The sequence below is a fragment of the Oryctolagus cuniculus genome, chromosome X (assembly GCF_051225735.1).
Source record: "Oryctolagus cuniculus isolate XC-2025 breed Fujian yellow rabbit chromosome X, ASM5122573v1, whole genome shotgun sequence".
Classification (NCBI taxonomy): Eukaryota; Metazoa; Chordata; class Mammalia; order Lagomorpha; family Leporidae; genus Oryctolagus; species Oryctolagus cuniculus.
The window spans coordinates 114,459,801-114,478,468 of NC_142888.1; the positions used below are offsets into that span (position 1 = coordinate 114,459,801).

General features: G+C 42.7%; 2 protein-coding genes across 7 annotated transcripts in view; one reads left to right on the top strand and one right to left on the bottom strand.

Moving 5' to 3' along the window:
- Window positions 1-4,915, top strand: part of LOC100353059 (transmembrane 9 superfamily member 2) — a 95,221-nt gene extending 90,306 nt beyond the window's left edge. For all 6 annotated transcript variants that reach the window (XM_070066948.1, XM_089323772.1, XM_070066947.1 and 3 more), the window contains one exon: window positions 4,727-4,915. In XM_070066948.1, the coding sequence (XP_069923049.1) occupies window positions 4,727-4,794 (68 nt within the window). In that variant the 3' untranslated portion in view covers window positions 4,795-4,915. The remainder of the gene's footprint in view (window positions 1-4,726) is intronic.
- An 887-nt stretch (window positions 4,916-5,802) lies between these two features.
- On the bottom strand, window positions 5,803-18,202 carry GPR101 (G protein-coupled receptor 101). Its single transcript, XM_070066509.2, has 2 exons — window positions 17,994-18,202; window positions 5,803-15,997 (listed from the first exon to the last, which is right to left on the bottom strand). The coding sequence occupies exon 2, from the start codon at window positions 15,902-15,904 to the stop codon at window positions 14,387-14,389; it is 1,518 nt and encodes a 505-aa protein (XP_069922610.1). The 5' UTR covers window positions 15,905-15,997; window positions 17,994-18,202; the 3' UTR covers window positions 5,803-14,386.
- Window positions 18,203-18,668: the final 466 nt, after the last annotated feature.

The window sequence follows — 18,668 nt, forward strand, 5'->3', positions numbered from 1 at the left end:
CTTTGATGTCTTCCTGCAGAAAGCAGTTCCTAATCATCTCAGCTCATTTTGGAAATGTCTGTCCTAGAACAATTAAGGGCAGAAATGGCTTTGGGTACCAGCTGTATCATTTACTGGCTCTGTGTTGTAAGGTAAATCACTTCACCTGACAAGCCTATGTTTCCTTATAGAATGGGGAAAATAATAGTAAGTACTTCAGAAAATTTAACTTAGTGTCATTGAACATGTAAAGCACTTAATCCAGAATCAGACATACAACAAGTGTTTAAGTAAATAACAGCTGTCACCATCACTATCATCTTCTTCATGAAGTGCAAATTTGATTGTCTAATTCTCTGGCTTATGTTGTCTTCATTCACTTCTAGCTGTTGGCATGATTAAATTAAAATTTCTTAGTTTGGCATTATCTGACACCCAGGTAATTTTTAAAATTGATTAATGTATTATTTTTATTTTCCCCAGAAAACTTTTTTTAAGGAATATAAACTTTATGCTTTTCACAAATACAACTTTAGGAATATAGTGATTCTTTTCACTGTACTTGCCCTCCTACTCACACTCTCACCCTCTTCCTCCTCCCTCTCCTATTCCCATTCTTATTTTTTACTAAGATCTATTTTTTAACTTTTATTTAATAAAAATAAATTTCCAAAGTACAGCTTTTGGATTACAGTGGCTCCCCCCCCAATAACTTCCCTCCCACTCGCAACCCTCCCATCTCCCGCTCCCTCTCCCATCCCATTCTTCATTAAGATTCATTTTCAATTATCTTTATATACAGAAGATCAATTTAGTATATACTAAGTAAAGATTTCAACAGTTTCCACCCACACACAAACACAAAGTGTCAGGTACTGTTTGATAACTAGTTATACTATTGATTCACATAGTACAACACACTAAGGACAGAGAGCCTACATGGAGTGCACAGTGACTCCTGTTGTTGATTTAACAATTGACACTCTTGTTTATGGCATCAATAATCACCATAGGCTTTTGTCATGAGTTGCCAAGGCTATGGAAGCCTTTTGAGTTCGCCAATTCCGATCTTATTTAGACAATGCCATATTCAAAGTGGAAGTTCTCTCCTCCCTTCAGAGAAAGGTACCTCTTTCTTTGATGGCCCATTCTTTCCACTGGGGTGTCACTCACAGAGATCTTTCATTTAGGTTTTTTTTTTGCCAGAGTGTCTTGGCTTTCCATGCCTGAAATACTCACTAAGATCTATTTTTAAAAGATTTATTTATTTATTTGAAAGTCAGGGTTACACAGAGAGAGAAGGGGAGAGAAAGAGAGAGGTCTTCCATCTGCTGGCTCACTCCCCAGTTGGCTGCAACGGTCGGAGCTGCGCCTATCTGAAGCCAGGAGCCAGGAGCTTCTTCCGGGTCTCCCATGTGGGTGCAGGGGCCCAAGGACTTGGGCCATCTTCTGCTTTCCCAGGCCATAGCAGAGAGCTGGATGAGCAGTGGAGCAGCCGGGACTCAAACTGGCACCCATATGGGATGCTGGCACTGCAGGCGGTGGCCTTACCCACTATGCCCCATGCCATAGCTCCGGCCCTGCTACTCAAGTTTTTAAAGTAGGGACATAACAATCAGTTTTTTTTTTTTTTTTTGTAACTATCGCATTTACACTGACAGAGCAAACAATGGATTTGAAAGTACGGTTGGCAGTAGGCAGACGAGCCAGGATAAACTGGCTGTGGAGATGGAAAGATGGATGGAGGAGGTGGACTCAAAAGCTATTAAAGAATTGGAATTTATAGGACTTGGTCACTGACAAGTTGTAGGTGCAAAAGAGGAAGGAGTTAAGAATGACATCTACGTTTCTGACTGATCTCTGTATAAGTGGTAATATGTAGTATAGCCACCAATTGAAATTGTTACCTATAAGAGCCTGATTTCTCTCCCTCACACCATCTGGAAAGTGCTAGATGTAGAGAAAGTGCTTAATGAATGCTGAATTAAATGGAGCTTGTGGGAGTGAAGGTCCCCAGGACACTTTTCTGCAGACAAGCTTTCCATTTATTCCTTTGCACAATGACTGAAATCTCAACTTTAGGAAGATCTTTTTCCTGCATGTCTAGTCACTGCTGCAAATTCTGAAATTCATGTGTCTTGGAATTTAGTACCCAAGTGGCTGTGGAAACACTCTTTAAAGATTTGTCTATATTGAACAGAAAGTGGTAGACTTTCAAAATACCTTATTTAGCTAGTTTATTCTTATTAGAAAAGAATATATATATATATATATATATAAACACATTGGGAAAGCTTTAGAAAAAATTGCATTGTGTGCCAGTACCAGAATCAGAGCGTGAATTCTTCATATTGTAGGGTTGCAACTAAGGAAAGGAATGGGGGTGCAGGGAGGGAAATAGGCTTCTCTGTTTGTCTTGGACTACCTCATTCAAGGTCCTGTGGTTGGGCTGTTTTTTGAGTATGTATCACCTGACCCAATGGGAAAAGATTATGAAGCTTAGGAAGAAATTAGGGCATTTCTAGTATTGATTTAGTGCTTTCTCTGACCTGAGGCAAAAGTAACTGAAGACATCAAGGAGATAATTTCCCCCCTGTTTTTCCCTTCTCACTTTTTGTATCTCCAAGTTGTGATATAGGCAATTGGGCTATAGAAAAAATAGTTTGATTTCTCCAGACCCTTTAAGTTGCATTTAACTTGTGTGTTTCAGTGATCCTTAGAAGAGCAATTTCCCCATCTCTCTTCATTGATTACTTGCCTTTGTTTACAAAGGAAGGGAGAAAGAAGGGAAAGGTGGAAGGTAGTAAGGGAAGGAAGGAGAAAGAGACAAACTGTTCCAGTGAGGTTCTGAACCCTGGCTGCTTGTTAAAATTCACTGATAGCTTTCCAAAATCTTGCTGCTTGGACTGCATCCTAGATCAATTAGATTACAATCTCTGGGGGTGTGACCCAAGCAATAGTCTTGATTAAATCTCCTCAGGAGATTCCAACATGTACTTGATGTTGAGGACTGCTGCACTCATCAGATAAACCCCATGTGACCATTTATTCCAAGCACCAACACCTCAGGCCATCAGTGATAGTGATCATCTCTTGAGTGCTTACTCCAACAAGCAGCCTAGTGCATCGTATCCTTTTTCTTTCAGCAAAGTATTAGTGGGGTAAGATTATGATTTCTTTTCACATTTGAGGAACAGAGAAAGTAGATAGATTGCTGGACTCCAAAGGGCAGATTCTTTAACTCAGCTGACTATCAGAGCAGTGTGAGAGTTGATGGATTTTTGTGTTTCAGGAAGGAGGCAATTGTGTATTGTAGGTAAAACACTGAAAAGTTGAAACTTTATAGACATTTCACTGATTTACAGGGAAAAGAGGCAACAAATTGAAGCTAGGGATGTTTTAGCTTACATCTTTTGTCTCCTGAACCTTTGAAGTTGTTGGATTCAGGGAAGGATGCCTACGAGTAGGACAGGTGTGATCCTCATTTTCAGCTGAGAAAACTGAGGCTTGGCAAGATTATCATTTGCCCAAGGTCAGGCATCTGGTAAACAACAGAGTAGATTTGTGTCACTTTGAATTCATGGTTTTAGTCACTATACCCTAGTGATTACTGACAAAGAACTGTGAAGGGTAGAAGGTGGTGGTATGATGATATAGTGAGTGGAAAGTTATTTTAAGTTTGGAGGGTGGCAACAAAAAGTTTCCAAATCCTGCCTAAAACTTTGTGAATTTTTTTGAATAAAATTTTTCCTGGATGAATTGTCTTGGGGTACCCTATTAGACTATAGAATCTGGAAATCATATCAGAGATTCTTTGATTAAGTAATTGAACCTTAACATCATCTAAAAATTACTCTCATATTCTGAAAATCAATGAAATCATGCCTTAAAGAACAATTTACCCTAATTATATCATGCTAAAATTTAAAGGTATCTTCTTTTGTATGTGCTGTGCTCTATCTAATCCACATGTTTATGTTTATGTAACATTCACATTGTGTGATGCCTGCAAGTCATTGGAACTCTGGTATTTTTGCTTAATGCCTAATACCATGCTGCTACATATTCTTTGTATTTATAATTTTTGGTGTCTATACCACTTCATTGAGTACTTAGGCCATTGTTAAGCTATTTGTTTATTTTGGGGGGCATTTAGTTTGTAATTCTTCAATATTATAAATCATAGTATTATGATCACCTTATGCATATATTTTTTCTTCTATGAGGTTATTTATTTAGGATAAATCCCCTGAAAAGGAAAGTTTTTCAAGTTTAATAATACAAAACTTTGATTTTGAAAACTAATAGAGGCTCAAGATATGCAAATAAACAGATTAGTCTCCATTTTGCCACATACAATAATAATATTTATGTTTTCTAAATTGAAGTGAGTTATAAGGAGTCGATTGTATCAGAAACTAGCCTTGGTATGCTTTTTGAAATGGAAAACTGAAGCTACTTTTTAAAACTTTTTATTTATTTATTATTTTTTGCTTCAGTTAGAGACCTGTATGAGTCAATCAGATGGTCTCTTGTACCCATTTGCAAGAGGCTACCTCTGGCCCAGCTGCTCATCCTGTTTGCTCAGCAAGACAGCTTTATTTGATGATATATAAGTCTGGAGGTTTGGATAATTTGTAGCCTATCTCAAAATTGACAGGCTTTGTGTTTTGCTTTGTTTTTGAGAAGGGTCTCCTGATTTGCTATGATGTCTGGTTAACAAAGATCTTCTTTCATTTTGTTTCAGGAACAATCGGATTTTTTTCCTGCTTCTTTTTTGTCACGACAATCTACAGTGCGGTGCAGGTGGATTAAAGAATATCCACCAGGACTTCCAGGCACAACACCATTATTGATGTATCTCTGTAAACATCTATAGAGATATATATGTGTGCCCTTAATTATATCAATCTCAAATAAATGCAAGCATAAATCATCTGGCCTCAGTTTGTATTATATAAAATCCGTGGTCATGTGGAAGAAAACAAACTGGAAACAGATTTATTATAAGTCATAGTTTCCTAAAATGATAACACAAAGGGATTTAATTTAACTCAGAGCAAGGGAGGTACATTTCTTTAAGAAGTTGAAGTGAGTATAGTGGTTTTTCCAATGAAATTTTTTTCTTTTCCTCCCCCCTCTTTGTAATGTTCAAAGCATCTAATTACTCCCTCAGAACTAACTGTCAAAGAATCTTATGTAAAATATGCATTTTATAAATGATATTGATTATATGAGCTAATTACGCCTCTGTATCTGGTTGATCATTTATAATGTACATTAGCTTGGAATATAGGATTTGCAAAATACTAGATATTGCTGTTTTATTCCTCAATAAAATCTGCAGATTTCTAGTTATTGGCCATATATTTCGATTTGCTTTCCATTGAAGACTAAGGCAGTTCAAATTTGAATTAATTGTGTGTAGGTAATAAATCTTTGGCAAAAACTTTCTTGAATTTTCTTCAACTAAACTATAATTGGGTGTCAAAACACCCAAAATGTTGGGAATTTGTACTGTAAATATTCTTAAAGCTTGAAGTTTGGAGAAGTCAGGGAGATCATATTTTCAATGACAAATTTGATCCATGAATATTGGCCTTACTTAGGAAACCATTTGAAAACTGTGTACACATAGCCTTCAATTCATGAACATTTTTTAAAAATTTTTTTAAACTTTTATTTAATGAATATAAATTTCCAAAGTACAGCTTATAGATTACAATGGCTTCCCCCACCATAACTTCCCTCCCACCCACAACCCTCCTCTTTCCCTCTCCCTCCCCCCTTCCATTCACATCAAGATTCATTTTCAATTCTCTTTATATACAGAGGATCAATTTAGCATATATTAAGTAAAGATTTCAACAGTTTGCACCCACACACAAACACAAAGTGAAAAATACTGTTTGAGTACTAGTTATAGCATTAAATCATGATGTACAGCATATTAAGGACAGAGATCTTACATGAGGAGTAAGTGCACAGTGACTCCTGTTGTTGACTTAACAAATTGACACTCTTGTTTATGGCATCAGTAATCACCCTAGGCTCTTGTCATGAGTTGCCAAGGCTATGGAGGCCTTCTGAGTTTGCCGACTCTGATCATATTTAGAGTGGAAGTTCTCTCCTCCCTTCAGAGAAAGGTACCTCCTTCTTTGATGACCTGTAATTCATGAGCATTTTATTTATTTATTTATTTTTTGACAGGCAGAGTGGACAGTGAGAGAGAGAGACAGAGAGAAAGGTCTTCCTTTGCCTTTGGTTCACCCTCCAATGGCCGCCGCGGCCAGCGTGCTGCGGCCAGCGCACCGCGCTGATCTGATGGCAGGAGCCAGGAGCCAGGTGCTTTTCCTGGTCTCCCATGGGGTGCAGGGCCCAAGCACTTGGGCCATCCTCCACTGCACTCCCTGGCCACAGAAGAGAGCTGGCCTGGAAGAGGGGCAACCGGGACAGAATCTGGCGCCCCAACCGGGACTAGAACCCGGTGTGCCGGCGCCACTAGGTGGAGGATTAGCCTAGTGAGCCGCGCCGGCCCATTCATGAGCATTTTAAAAAACATCCTAAAGTTAAAGAGTACTTCATTGTGTGTGCAGGGATCAAGAAATTGTGTGGCCCTTGGAGGGAAGATTGGAATGAGGAGGGATGGGTCAGAGGGTCACATTTAAGTGAGGGAGTAAGAGAGGGGAGTAGGAGTTAAATAGTTGCTCCATGAAAGAGGAAAATAATAATTTGCCACTAGTACACCTTGTCTATATTGGAAGGACCAGGACTATGGCTGATAGCAAATGTACCCGGGGCCTAAAACACAGTGATAAGCATGGGAATGGTACAGAAGATACAGCGTTATCACTTGACTTGAGAGTTGCAGGTCCTTTAAACCTTTTCCCATTGGATTTTATAATCTAAGGTGGGTCTTTAGCTCTGCCTGAGAGGAGAAACTGCTTTTGTGAGGCTCACTGGCACCCATTCCATTTTCTCCTAAATACTCTGAACTAAATAGTGGTATATTGAGCTTAAGGGAACTCTTTTTTCACCAGGTTGGCAGCATGATACGTTTATCTGAGCTCCCGAGGGCCTTTATTTGCATTGATGGTAGTAGTTTGCTAGAAATGCAAATTTATTTCTGTAGCAGGAAATAAAATCATTGCTAAATGGTATTCCCATATTAATGTGAAGGTAACCATATGCAGGTTTCATGGCAGCCATGTTTGAACATTTTGAAATAGTGTAGAAGTCTGTTTAGGTTGATTTTGGAGAAATGGAAAATAGCACTTTATTTTGATTAAAATGGGTGTGAATAGCTCCCCAAGTCTCTACATGTGGGCCCTGAAATACCACTTTGGAAGCATGTGAGGCGTGTACTTCCTTACACCACTATCTATAAGAGTATTGGAAGAGAAACCACTAGTAGGTCAAGTACTTTGGTTCAAGAGGAACTAAGAGTTCTTAAGTTTTAGACTTACTTGCTCATCTCATCTGTATACTGTGGTTTTATATGTAATGGCTGCATTAGAGGTATAAGTATTTTTCAGAAACTGGGACTTGAGGGACCAGTCTCCTGCCCTCCTGGTCTATGAAGCCTGATAAGTTGGGGCTGACCTGAGGTGGTTGTAGGGAGCTAGGTTGAGCTAGGCTGAATAGTGCTGAGGGAAGTATCCTGGGTTAGTAGAGGTTGGAACCCAGTAGAGGTAACCTGGGTGCTTGGCAGTACTGTTTCGTAAAAGCAAAGGCTATTTTCACCACACTCCTGCTCAAATCCCACTGCTTTTGGAAGGAAGCTTGGCATTTGAGAACCCCACAAACTATCTGGCCTCATGTTTCCTCTGTGACGACTCCCCTCTCACTTTGAAATCCTTTTCATTCATAGAGGACCAAGCAAATGCTCCTCTTCCAGCTAGCCTTTGCTGATGACTGCCCCCTCCATCTCACTGCATATTCCTCATATTAGAATATTGGTATGTGAAATATTGGAGCTTGCACAGTTCCTTCTATCATGTAATTCAGTGAGTTGTTTGGCCCCTCTCTACTCCATTCAGGCAAAAGAAGGGATGAATACCTAATCACGTCTCCCTCAATTTTTTTTTTAATTTTATATTTTTAGTCTTCCATGGGTTCAATATAGTACATAGAAACAGTTCTGAGAACATGATATTCCCTTTCTTCCTTCTTTCTCCATCACTGTTTTCTCAAGGAAATCAACATAATGACCAGATTCACACATAAAATTAGACTTTATTTAGTATATTTCAGAAGAATATATCAAGGACAGATTAACAGCACCTATTAAAGAAACACAAACATCACTTAGTAATATTTAGTTAAACCACAAACATCAATCTCTCTGTGTTCCCCAAGCATGAGTCTGTTATTCCTGTCCAAAAAAAAAAAAAAATGTGTTGTAACTACTTTAGATAGGATCCCATTAAAGCCAACCAATATATAAAACCAATGCCTTGGGCAGAGTCTCTGGGCCAGTTGGCCCATGTAACAGTATTGATTCATGAATTCGACTGGGGTGAGAGGGAGTTTCTCTTCTTGCTGAGGGGAGGAGGATAAAACCCACTCCCTTTGTGCACCTGAAGGTAAGTTGTGCCAATGGGAACATGGCTCCCCGGATTGCTCTTTGACAATCCTTTGAAAAGGCACTTTTAAATTACAAAGCCTGTTTTAAAAGGAAAAGGAAACTTTTCAATTCAAAGCTTAAAATATTAAAGAGAACTGTTTATTGACTGAATGCATTTTTTCCTATTGCTTTCAGTCTCAAAGCAGTACATAAAATTTGGTATTAAAGGCAGTTTTAGAAGTGACTGAATGAGGGTGTACATACATATGTCTATATATTTCTAGTGTAATATTTTGGTTCTTTAAATATAATACAATCACATCTTTTCTTCTCTGATGCAAATATCATTGATATACAATTATACTTCTTAATCACCTTGGCTACAACCCCCCCAGAGGAGTCCCACTACCTCTTTATCTATTTACACATTCATGCTGCAGCTTAAGCCTCAGACAAGCAACCAATTGGACAAAAACACCCAGAGCAGTATTTTTCTGGGTTTTGGCACTGCACCAGGAGGGCAGGGAGGGTTGCAATATGGATCTGCTAAATGCAAATCCTGTCAGTTCATGGTTAAGTACTGGTTACTGGTTGGGTCTTGAGATAGCAGTATTCATTTCATTCTGCAAACAGGACTCCAACAGCCTATCCTGGGGTGCTTGTTTTTTAATGGGAGACAGGATTGTCTTCTTTGATTTTGCATTCTTTATGTTTAGTTAATGGAAAACATGCATACTAGTGCCAAATGTGTTGTGGAGAACCACCAGCCAGGACTTCAGCCAGTAGAATTAGCTCAAATTAATGATCAGTTATATCAGAATAAGTGCTCACCTGCCATATATTGTACCAAGGATTTAAAGAATGAAAGGCACCACTTCCTGCCACCCCATGTTGAAGCCACTTTATAGATCCTGTAGTATACACTTCAAAAATATAATTTACAGAACAAATGTACTATGTTCTACTTCAGAAATTGACTGGAGTGTGGGTCACACTTAAAATTTCGCATGCATTTTATAAACTAATTTTACATGTATAGACTACCACTTTTTGAGGATGATAATATCTAGGAACACATATACAGTCTAATATCTAGCACCTTATCTCCAAGAACACATATTTTATATACAGTTACAGCTTACATTTAGGAAAATTACTACAAAAAGGAACACACCACTGAAACAAGACTTAAATATCAAATTTTTAACATCAAAGTTATAACACAGGTGAAGATGGGGGAAAGTCCACTCAAGTTTGAAGCACCAAACTAAAAGCAATCTTGTTTCTGTCTATATTTTAGAACAAATGAAATACAATCCCAGACAAAGCAAATCTCCGGTGAGTGTACAAGTTCTTGTGATTTGGTGTGTGTTCTCTGAGATACAGAGGCTTTGGGTGGCAATGATGGAAACACCTGACTCCGATTGGAAACCTTCATTTACTTTGAGTATTCTTTACTTACCAAAGTGCAGTAAACTTGCCAGTGACCTGGCAGACAGAGGCCAAATTCAGTGGATTTGAGCTTTCTCATTTCTTCCTCCAGTCAGTTTTGTCACTTACAACAGAAGACTGCTGTAAGCAGGCTGAGCATTTGCCATAGAGGAAGAGATTGTACATAATCAGAAAGAATTTATGACAAGGGTTTCTCTTCTTTTGGGGCTTTAGGCTACTGTTTCTAGCTCATTGCTTCTGCCTCCTCATGTCTAAGCTTGGAGGGGCATTGAAAGGCCAAGAGCGCTGGTCCAGATCACAGAAAATAAGAGAGAGACAGAGATAAGGAGGGAGAAGGTTAAAAGGCATGACTGACCAAATTTTCTCTCCTTATCTGGTACCTGGCTAGTAGCCAACTGTTCCTCTAATCTTTTATCTGCTCCAGAAGGAAAAGACATTTTCCTTTGAGCAATCTCTCTTGACAGCATCGGGTTTGTCTTAAAGAGGAATACAACAGAAAAGACATTAAGAGGTTGATTTTTTTCTCTCTCAAAATATGGGGGAGGGTGGGTATAAGAGAAAAATACAGTTCAGTGGTTTAAATTGATACTTTTTGTTTCACCCCAATACCCCCTGAGAATTTTATCTTAAAGAGTTTAAATTACCAGATGATGCATAATTATTTTTCTCTTCCAAAAGGTGTGTTTCAGATACTTTTAAGAGCTTTTTGGTAGTTAAGAAAGAAAGCCTAGTTTCAGCTTGTAAATTATTCTTCTGGTAGTACAAAAGATTTCTTGTTAAATAACTTCAACCTAGTGTCATTGGCTCATTATGTATAAGATAAGGCAATATTAGGCACCTTATAATTTCATATGTGAAAGTTTTTTTAGTGTTTTTTTTTTTTTTCTGAAATCATTGGAAATTATCTACAGAATTGAATGTGTTCCCAAAGATGTATTCTGTCAGATGATTTTTGGTTAGAAATGAGGTGCCTACCTCCTCCAAAATCATAAAATGGCACTTTACCTTGCCTGTAGAATTTGAAGTAGGTATCCTGTTATCTTTGATTGCAGTTGGAAAGGAGACAGAAAAATCCCTTTAATTGCTGATCAATTCTATGGTTCACTTCTCTCCTTCCCTGTTTCCTTTTGCCCCCAGGTCCCTGTGAATCTATTAGCTCTAGGTTTGAAAGGGATGGATGGGGAGGGGGTAAGCACACAGAACTGTAAGCACAGGGTATCCTGAAGGGCCAACACAACAGTGGGAAGAGGAGTGAGGCAGGGGAAGACAGTGGGTCTGATGGCAAGAGGTAGGCAGGGAGCTCGGAGTGCAGAGGACTTCGTACGCAGCAGCTGGCGTTTGTGGTATCCTAGAGAAGATGGACCTTGGCATAAGAGAAGTCACAGAAGCCTAGGGCTTGCTCTTTATTAAGCCGTCCCATGCTTATTGAAATTAGTGTGCTGGTTAAAGCACCTGTGACTCCTTGGCAAACTAGATGCTCTATTATTCTTAAATAAAGAAATCGTTAAACTTAAAATAACACCTTTTCAAAATCTGGCTTGTTTGGACCTCGCACTTTAATGGGATTTTTTACTGCACACATGAAGTGGCCTTGGCTAAATAATACATCCTTTAAAAACATTTAGGAAAAGCTATTGCACATGAGAATCTGTGAAGGTACTGATGATTTTTTTGAGTACTTTCAGATTTTCAAATAGCAAAAACAGTATGTGCAGTAAAACCTCATTAAGTCGATAGTGCTGTATTCAAAATAGCCCAAAATCTGAAGCAACAGCTATCTCCAGGATAACCAGAGGCCATAGTCATTAAGGAGAAAATGTCCTCAAAGCAGAATGCCCTCAATTAAAAGGTCCTCTTTTCCACTTTCCTATTTTCTAAAGGTCTTAATGTTTGAAGAATCAGATTTGCCAAAATAATGGATGATTAAATAAAATAAGGGAAAGAGGAACTTTAAGAAGGAAACTGGTGAGTTTTGGTACCCGGCACAATGTTTGGGTGTGCTGTGAAATGGACTTACCACACTCGTACAGGTTCTGGTTCCATTCTGATTTGAGATTTTGGCAAACAATTTTCTCTGACACACTTTGAAGGGGTTGAGCTTTAAAAATAAAACAAGAAGTTCAGTTTCAACAAAATGTATGGAGAGACTTCTGTTTGAAATCCTGTTTTCTACCCCAGACAAGCACTTCTACTCAAACAGCATGAAGTAGCTACTTTGAAATCTTCAACCACGAAGAACCTGCAAGGCAATACCCATCTCATAACAAAAAGACTGATCACATTTCTTCATCCAGATATCCTTTAAGGACAGATCAACATAAAAGCTTGGCAATATATCGGTATAATACATTTAGGACAATTAATTTGCTTTGTACATTCTCATAGAAAAATAATAGTGTGAAAGCAAACTTCAACCCCCACGCCTTTTCTGAATTAACACAAGTTCCAAATTAATGGAGTTGTACTTGTAAAGGTTTTCACAGACATCTTGATTTGGCAGGTCAGCTCAATATTATTTGGTTCTTCTTTCCTAAATTCTGAATATGGCTATCCCAAATTCCCATACAGACTTATTTACAGACCCAATATAATTGCTATTTATCTCTCCCCCTTGAGAAGTTCATGTTGGAATCTGTGATGAGGGATAGACAAAAATAGAAATGAGCTGGGCATATATATATGTATATGTATATGTATATATATATGAATGAAATTTGAGCTCTAACAAAGACCTGGTAATTGTACAAGAATGAGGCTAAACTTCAAATATGACCATCTTTACCTAGAGTGGCCTCATTAACCATTTTTTCAACTCAACACTCCCCCTCCCCCACTCCACCCCTAGTCACAGTGGATTTCTGCATGAACTGGCAGTTACTGGAAAATTGCAGGAGGAGTAGAAACAGACTTGACTGTTTGTTGGATCCATGTTGTTTCATTCTGTAGATGTAGCCTGTGCCCCCAGGAATACACAGATCTATCCCTGCTTAGAGTGATTTTAGGTCCTGGGATTTGAAAAATCTTCCTTGGTGTTGACACTAGGGATCATTAGATATTGTAAAGGTTTCCTCAAAGCAATACATTTTAACAGCAATAATTAAGACATGTCTGACCTGAATGCTTTGACTTTAGAATTGTTTGGAATAGATCAGATGTTTTCCAGGTATTGTGAAACCATCCTATCTGTCATTTCTGACTCTTTTATATTTCTCTCCCACATCTACAGAGAGCTTTAATAGCTTAAGAGAGTGCCAGAGGTGGAAAGGATCTCTGTGGGTGAGCCTGGAGGACAGAAAGTGCTCATGGTACCTTACTTGATCCTCACAGACACAAAAAAGATTTCTGATTGGCACAATACTCTTGATTGGCAGTGTGAATTTTGTAGGGCTTTGGCTGCTCTTAGTTGAATTCCTTTTTCTTCTGGAAATACTGTTTTACCAGAAAGGCCTATTTGAACAAAGCAAAGCACAAGCGATTGGCAGAGATCTGGAGGATTGTTAGAGCATCTCAATTCAGTCACAAAGAGGAAATTGTAAAACAGTGGCACAATTTCTGTCCCACTATTATTTAGATAGGAGCTAGAACATAATTTAGTGTTAATTGGCAATTTTTCCATTTGTATGGAGTGACTTGAGTCCCAGCTCATGCATAAACCCATTACTTCATAGGAAAAAGAAATCAACAATTTAGCCCCATGGATATATGTTATTTCTGTATTTTCTCCCTTGGGCTGGCTTCCCATTCCATAAATGCCCTTTTACTATTCTGGATCCCTTTAGGGGATCAAGAAACTTTCTTTGTATTCTAACTGCACAACACTCATTTGCTTCAGTTTGCACAATAGTCTCTGCATCACATTGTAGGGCTTCTCAGTTTAGAATTTGGCTCCTGCATTGATCAGTCTGTCAGGTTCTGCTTCTTGGACTCCACGAATGACTTGATCCATTGCTCTTCTCTCAGTTGAACTTGAACTGTGGCCCTGGCCCTTGAGCGGCCAACCTGAGGGCCCAAAAGTCCATAAGTTCACAAACATCATCTTCCCTTTCCCTAAGAATTAAAGCAGGCACGATATAGCCCTGGGGAGACAGACAGAATACCAAGCATAGATCCAAAATGGCTAGCCCTTGTTGCTTGAAGAAATTTAGAGCCTAATAATTTTTTAGGGGAAAATTTCAGTAAGAAATTCAAGTCCACGTTTTCAAGGGCATACCCTTAAGGGAAGATGCAAGTTCCTACTTCCTACATGTACTTATCTACCTTCTGGTGAAAACGATGTGTGCACAACATCTTTGCCTAGAATGGTATGGGTTGGCATTAATAGGATTGTGGGTAATTCATTGAAAAGAAAGCTGCTTGTGTTTTCTGTATTGTGAACAGTTCAAGGTTTGCTCAAGGCAAGATAGTAGAATCATGGGAAGTGACAACCTTGCCTTCAGTTCCACCCTCTGTGCCAGCTTCAGTTCCAGGCAGATCTGGGTGGCTGTCTTCTTTTGGGGGCTCTTCCTTGCAGAAGAATTTCTTTAGCATATCTTGGATTTCCTTCTTGATGGTTTTGTGCATGTAGCCATAGATGTAAGGGTGGATGCAGCACTGCAGGAAGAAAAGCCAGATTATTATGGTGATCACCCACTGTGGTACCTGGGTTTGGACATCCACCCACACAGCCAGGACTGCTAGAAAGCAGTAAGGCCCTAGGGATAGCACGTAGGAGAAAATGATGAGGAAGATCACTTTAGCAGCTTTGCATTCGTAGCACCTGGGCAGAGGAGGGTCATTGTTGCTGTTTCGACGGCTGGGTGGGAGGCTCTCTGGAATATTCACTGCCTCAACATCAGCCTCACCAAAATTGATGCCGTCTTCACCAAAGTCCATGTCATCTTCACCCAAGTCAATGTTGCACTGGCTGACCTCTGTGCAGCCCTTGTCTGCTTTAGTGCTGCTCACCTCAACTTCACTGCCACCTTCCTGACCCTCCATGCTGCCCTCACTGGCCTCCAAGCTACTCTTATTGGTCTCCGTGTTTCCTTCCTTGGCCCTCATGCTGCAGTGCTTGGTTTCTATGCTACCCTCTTCGGTCTCCATGCTGCCGTGCTTGGCCTTGGCCTCACCTTCATCTTGGTGGTGAAAATGCCTCTCACCCTGGAACTCAGACTTCTCCACCCCTTCTTCGTTCTCATTCTGCACACAGTCCTTGACCCGCACCTCCAAACTGTGACTCTTGATGTTGTACAGCAGAGCATGCTGACGCCGGGCTGCACCAAACACCACAGAGTAGCAAGCAATCATGACAATCAGTGGAACGATGATGAAGGACACCACGCTGACAATCATGTAGCTGGGGCTGGCCCCCCAGATCATGGAGCAAAGAGCATTGCGCTCATCAAAGGCAGCCTGGCCCCAGCCGTATAGTGGGGGTGTGCTTTGCAGGATGGCCACAATCCAGGTTCCGTAGAGAAGCATGTAACCGCGGCGCTGGGTCATCTTGGACGGGTAGGAAAGAGGGTGGATGATGGACAGGTAGCGATCCACCGACACCACGACAATGGTGTTGACGCTGGCAAAGGCGAACAGGTGGGTGAGGCTAACGAGGGCAGTGCAGAAGTGGCTATTGAGAGGCCAGAAGAGAGGCACGGAGGTAGCCACCACCCAGGGGGCCACGAGAGAAATCTGCAGCAAGTCAGTGACAAGGAGGTTAAAGATGAAGCGGTTGGTCACCTGCAGCAGCTGCGGCTTGCGCTGCAGCACAAGTGCCAGCACTACATTGCCGATGAACGAGGCAGTGAGGAAGATAAGCAGCACGCTGGAGCGAATGATGCCGTGAGCTAGGCTGATGGGCATTTTGGAGAGGGGCATGCACGTGTGGCTGCTGTTGGTTTCGCCCGTGTTGTTGGTACAGGTGGATGTCATGGCGACAGCGGGCTAACGTGAGACAGGGTGCAGGCTCAGGGCGGGCACCGGCGGGGCAGCAGAGAACTGCACTGACCACACTGAGTGCCTGTTCTGGGGATGAAAGAAACAAGCGGGGGAAGGGGGGGGGGGAGCGGTTAGCCTTTGGGTGAGTGGAGAAGCCTCCTGCTCAGAGGAGGCGCTGCAACCCCCCACCCCCCAATCCCCAGCCGCCCTGGTCCGGAGCGTTCCTAGGCGTCTGCCCGCCCCCCATAGTCTGCGTAATTTCTTTGGCTCATTCTCTGGCCCTCTGGGTCTGTCTCTCTCCTGGTCTCTAAATTTCTTTTCGTCTGTCTCTCCCGCGGGCACGCGCCCATCCTCTATGCGCATCTCGAACGCTGTCTCTGGGTCTCAGAATTTTGGTCTCTCCAGGTAGCGCGCGTTCGCTAGCGCTGGCGCATGCGCCGTGTGCCGCTGAGTGTTTACGGTAGTCCCCTGTACCTGTCTTCGAGTCTGTCGCGAGCGCACTTTTTCGCTCTCTCGAAAAGTACATGCATGCGTCTCACCGTTTCCGCTGACACCGCCTCTTCCTTGTCTCTGTGGTATGTCTGTTTCTTAGTCTCTCGATAGCACGTGCCCGCTGCCTCTCGCTGCCTGGTCGTTCTCTTTCCTGACTCTGTCACTCGCATCTCCTCCTTGCACACACTCTCTCTCTCTCCCCCCTCCCTCCCTCCCTCTTTCTCTCTGTGTGTGTGTGAGTGCGCGCGCGTGTGACCCTCCTTCCTCCCACCTCCTCCCATCTTTCTCGCAGTCCTATCCGTATCTCTATCTCTTTCTGATATGCTCTTGTCTCTCTGTGTCTCTACTTGTCGCCGTTTATGTCACTTGCTTTTCCGTCTTTCCCCAGTGCGCTCATCTCTTCATTTCTCTCAGTCGGTTTCCCCAACAGTCCATCTCAGTGGGTCCCTAGCACACCTGTGCAGTGGTCCCTCGCTGTGTGTGTCTCTCTGTCTCTCCGATGCTCTTGTTTCCATGTCTCCTTCGGGTTCTCCGTCTCCTTCCATCTCTCACAGCACGTGCACATTTCCTCTGTGTGTCTCAGATTCTCTGGTCTCTGTGTCACTCCCTGTCTTTTCCATGAGTTCTTTCTGTGTCTAAGTTGTCTGTTTCACCGTTCATGCTTCTCTCCTTCCCTTCCTTGTCTACCCGACTGTCTCTGTCTCTCTGTTTCTCAAGCCATGTCTTTGGTGCAAGCGCTCTCTACTTGATTTCTCTGCGTCTCATTCTTATCACCTGACACCCTTGCTGAACTCTCCCCGTATCTTTGTTTATGCATCTCTACCTCTCTCCATCTTTCTCTGAGGGTTCCTTACCTCGGGTTTCCTCTGGCTGGATCTCTTGTCTCTTTTGGATCTCTGTCTCTCTGTGGACTTTATTTTGCCAGAGAAAGCAGCTGCCGCCGTGGCCACCGCGGGCTGTGGCGGATAAAACGCCTGTTTGTCAGGAGCGCCGCAGCAGGCGGAGAATGCGGGGAGGATGCTCTGGCGTGCTTTTAACCGCCTGCAACTCGACATCCTCCCTGCGTTCCCCGGTCAGCCCACTGACAGCGGCGGCAGGAGCCGGAGGCTCAGAGAGACCGGCAGAAGGTTGCCGGGTGGTGGTGGGGTCTAACAAGGCCATGGTGAGGAAGACTGAGAAGCAGAGACAGAAAGAATGAGCGATGGGTATGGGGGAGGGGGAGGAAGAGAGAGAGAGAGAGAGAGAGACAGACTGAGAGTGCTAGAGAATGAGAGGCAGAAAGAGAAGGAGGAGACACAATGAGAGAGACAGAAAACAACGAATAGCAAGCCTGAGAAATAGAGACAGAAAAGGAAAGAGTAAGATGATCAAAACCCAAGAGAAGAGAAAGGGGAGAAAGCATGAGCCAAAGTGCAAGGGAAAATACAAGGTCGACAGGAAGGCCAGGACAGGGCGAGAAGGGGCCTCAGCGCCGGCTCCAGTGCCAAGTCGCTCAGCCGCCGTCGGGCAGCTGCAGAAGGGGCGACCCGGACGTCAGGGCCCCGCTGGGCGCTGGCAACCACTGCTCCTGGTGGAGAGCCCGGTCGCTTACCTGTTGCTGCTGAAGCCCTCGCGCGGCAGGTGCTGCGTTCTGGGTCCCTCCGGACTCTCTGCGCTAGTGCCGGCAGCCTCTCAGGGTGCCGGTTGCTGCGGGCTCGCACCGGGCAGCGGACGTGGCGAGAGCGGGGCACCACGCCTGTGCCCACACGTCTGGCCGGCGCGCCGCGCTGCAAGCTCTGAGTGGCGGCGGGGGCGCGCGGCGTCTTAAGGCAGCGCGGTGCCCTCACCTTGCGGCACCTCCCTCCCCTCTGCCCCCGCCCGCGCTGGTGACGCACGAGGCTGCGGGCGCCCAGAGGAGCTAGGCTGGTGGGCGGGGGGCGCTGCATCCAACCCCACTCAGATGTTCTCCGCCTGCATCCCATCCCGGGTGCCAGGAGTTCACACATTTGGAGATTGGCATCAGGGCTGATTTTCGTGCACATCTCGTGCCCTCTTAGGCCTTAGATTTTGAGCGACGTCTCTGACACATATCTGCACATCCTTTCAAAGAGGAGGGCCCAGGACTCAGGCCTTGACCTCTGAAGACATCCCAAGTTATAAGCTGTTCTTGGGCCCCAGAGAAGAATCGTGATTTTGATATCAACGATTTTCCACGAATTACTTCAACTTCTGGGAAGAGCTTAACAGCACTGTCTTTCCTGTGGGTTTTGGGAGCGTTTCATCTAAA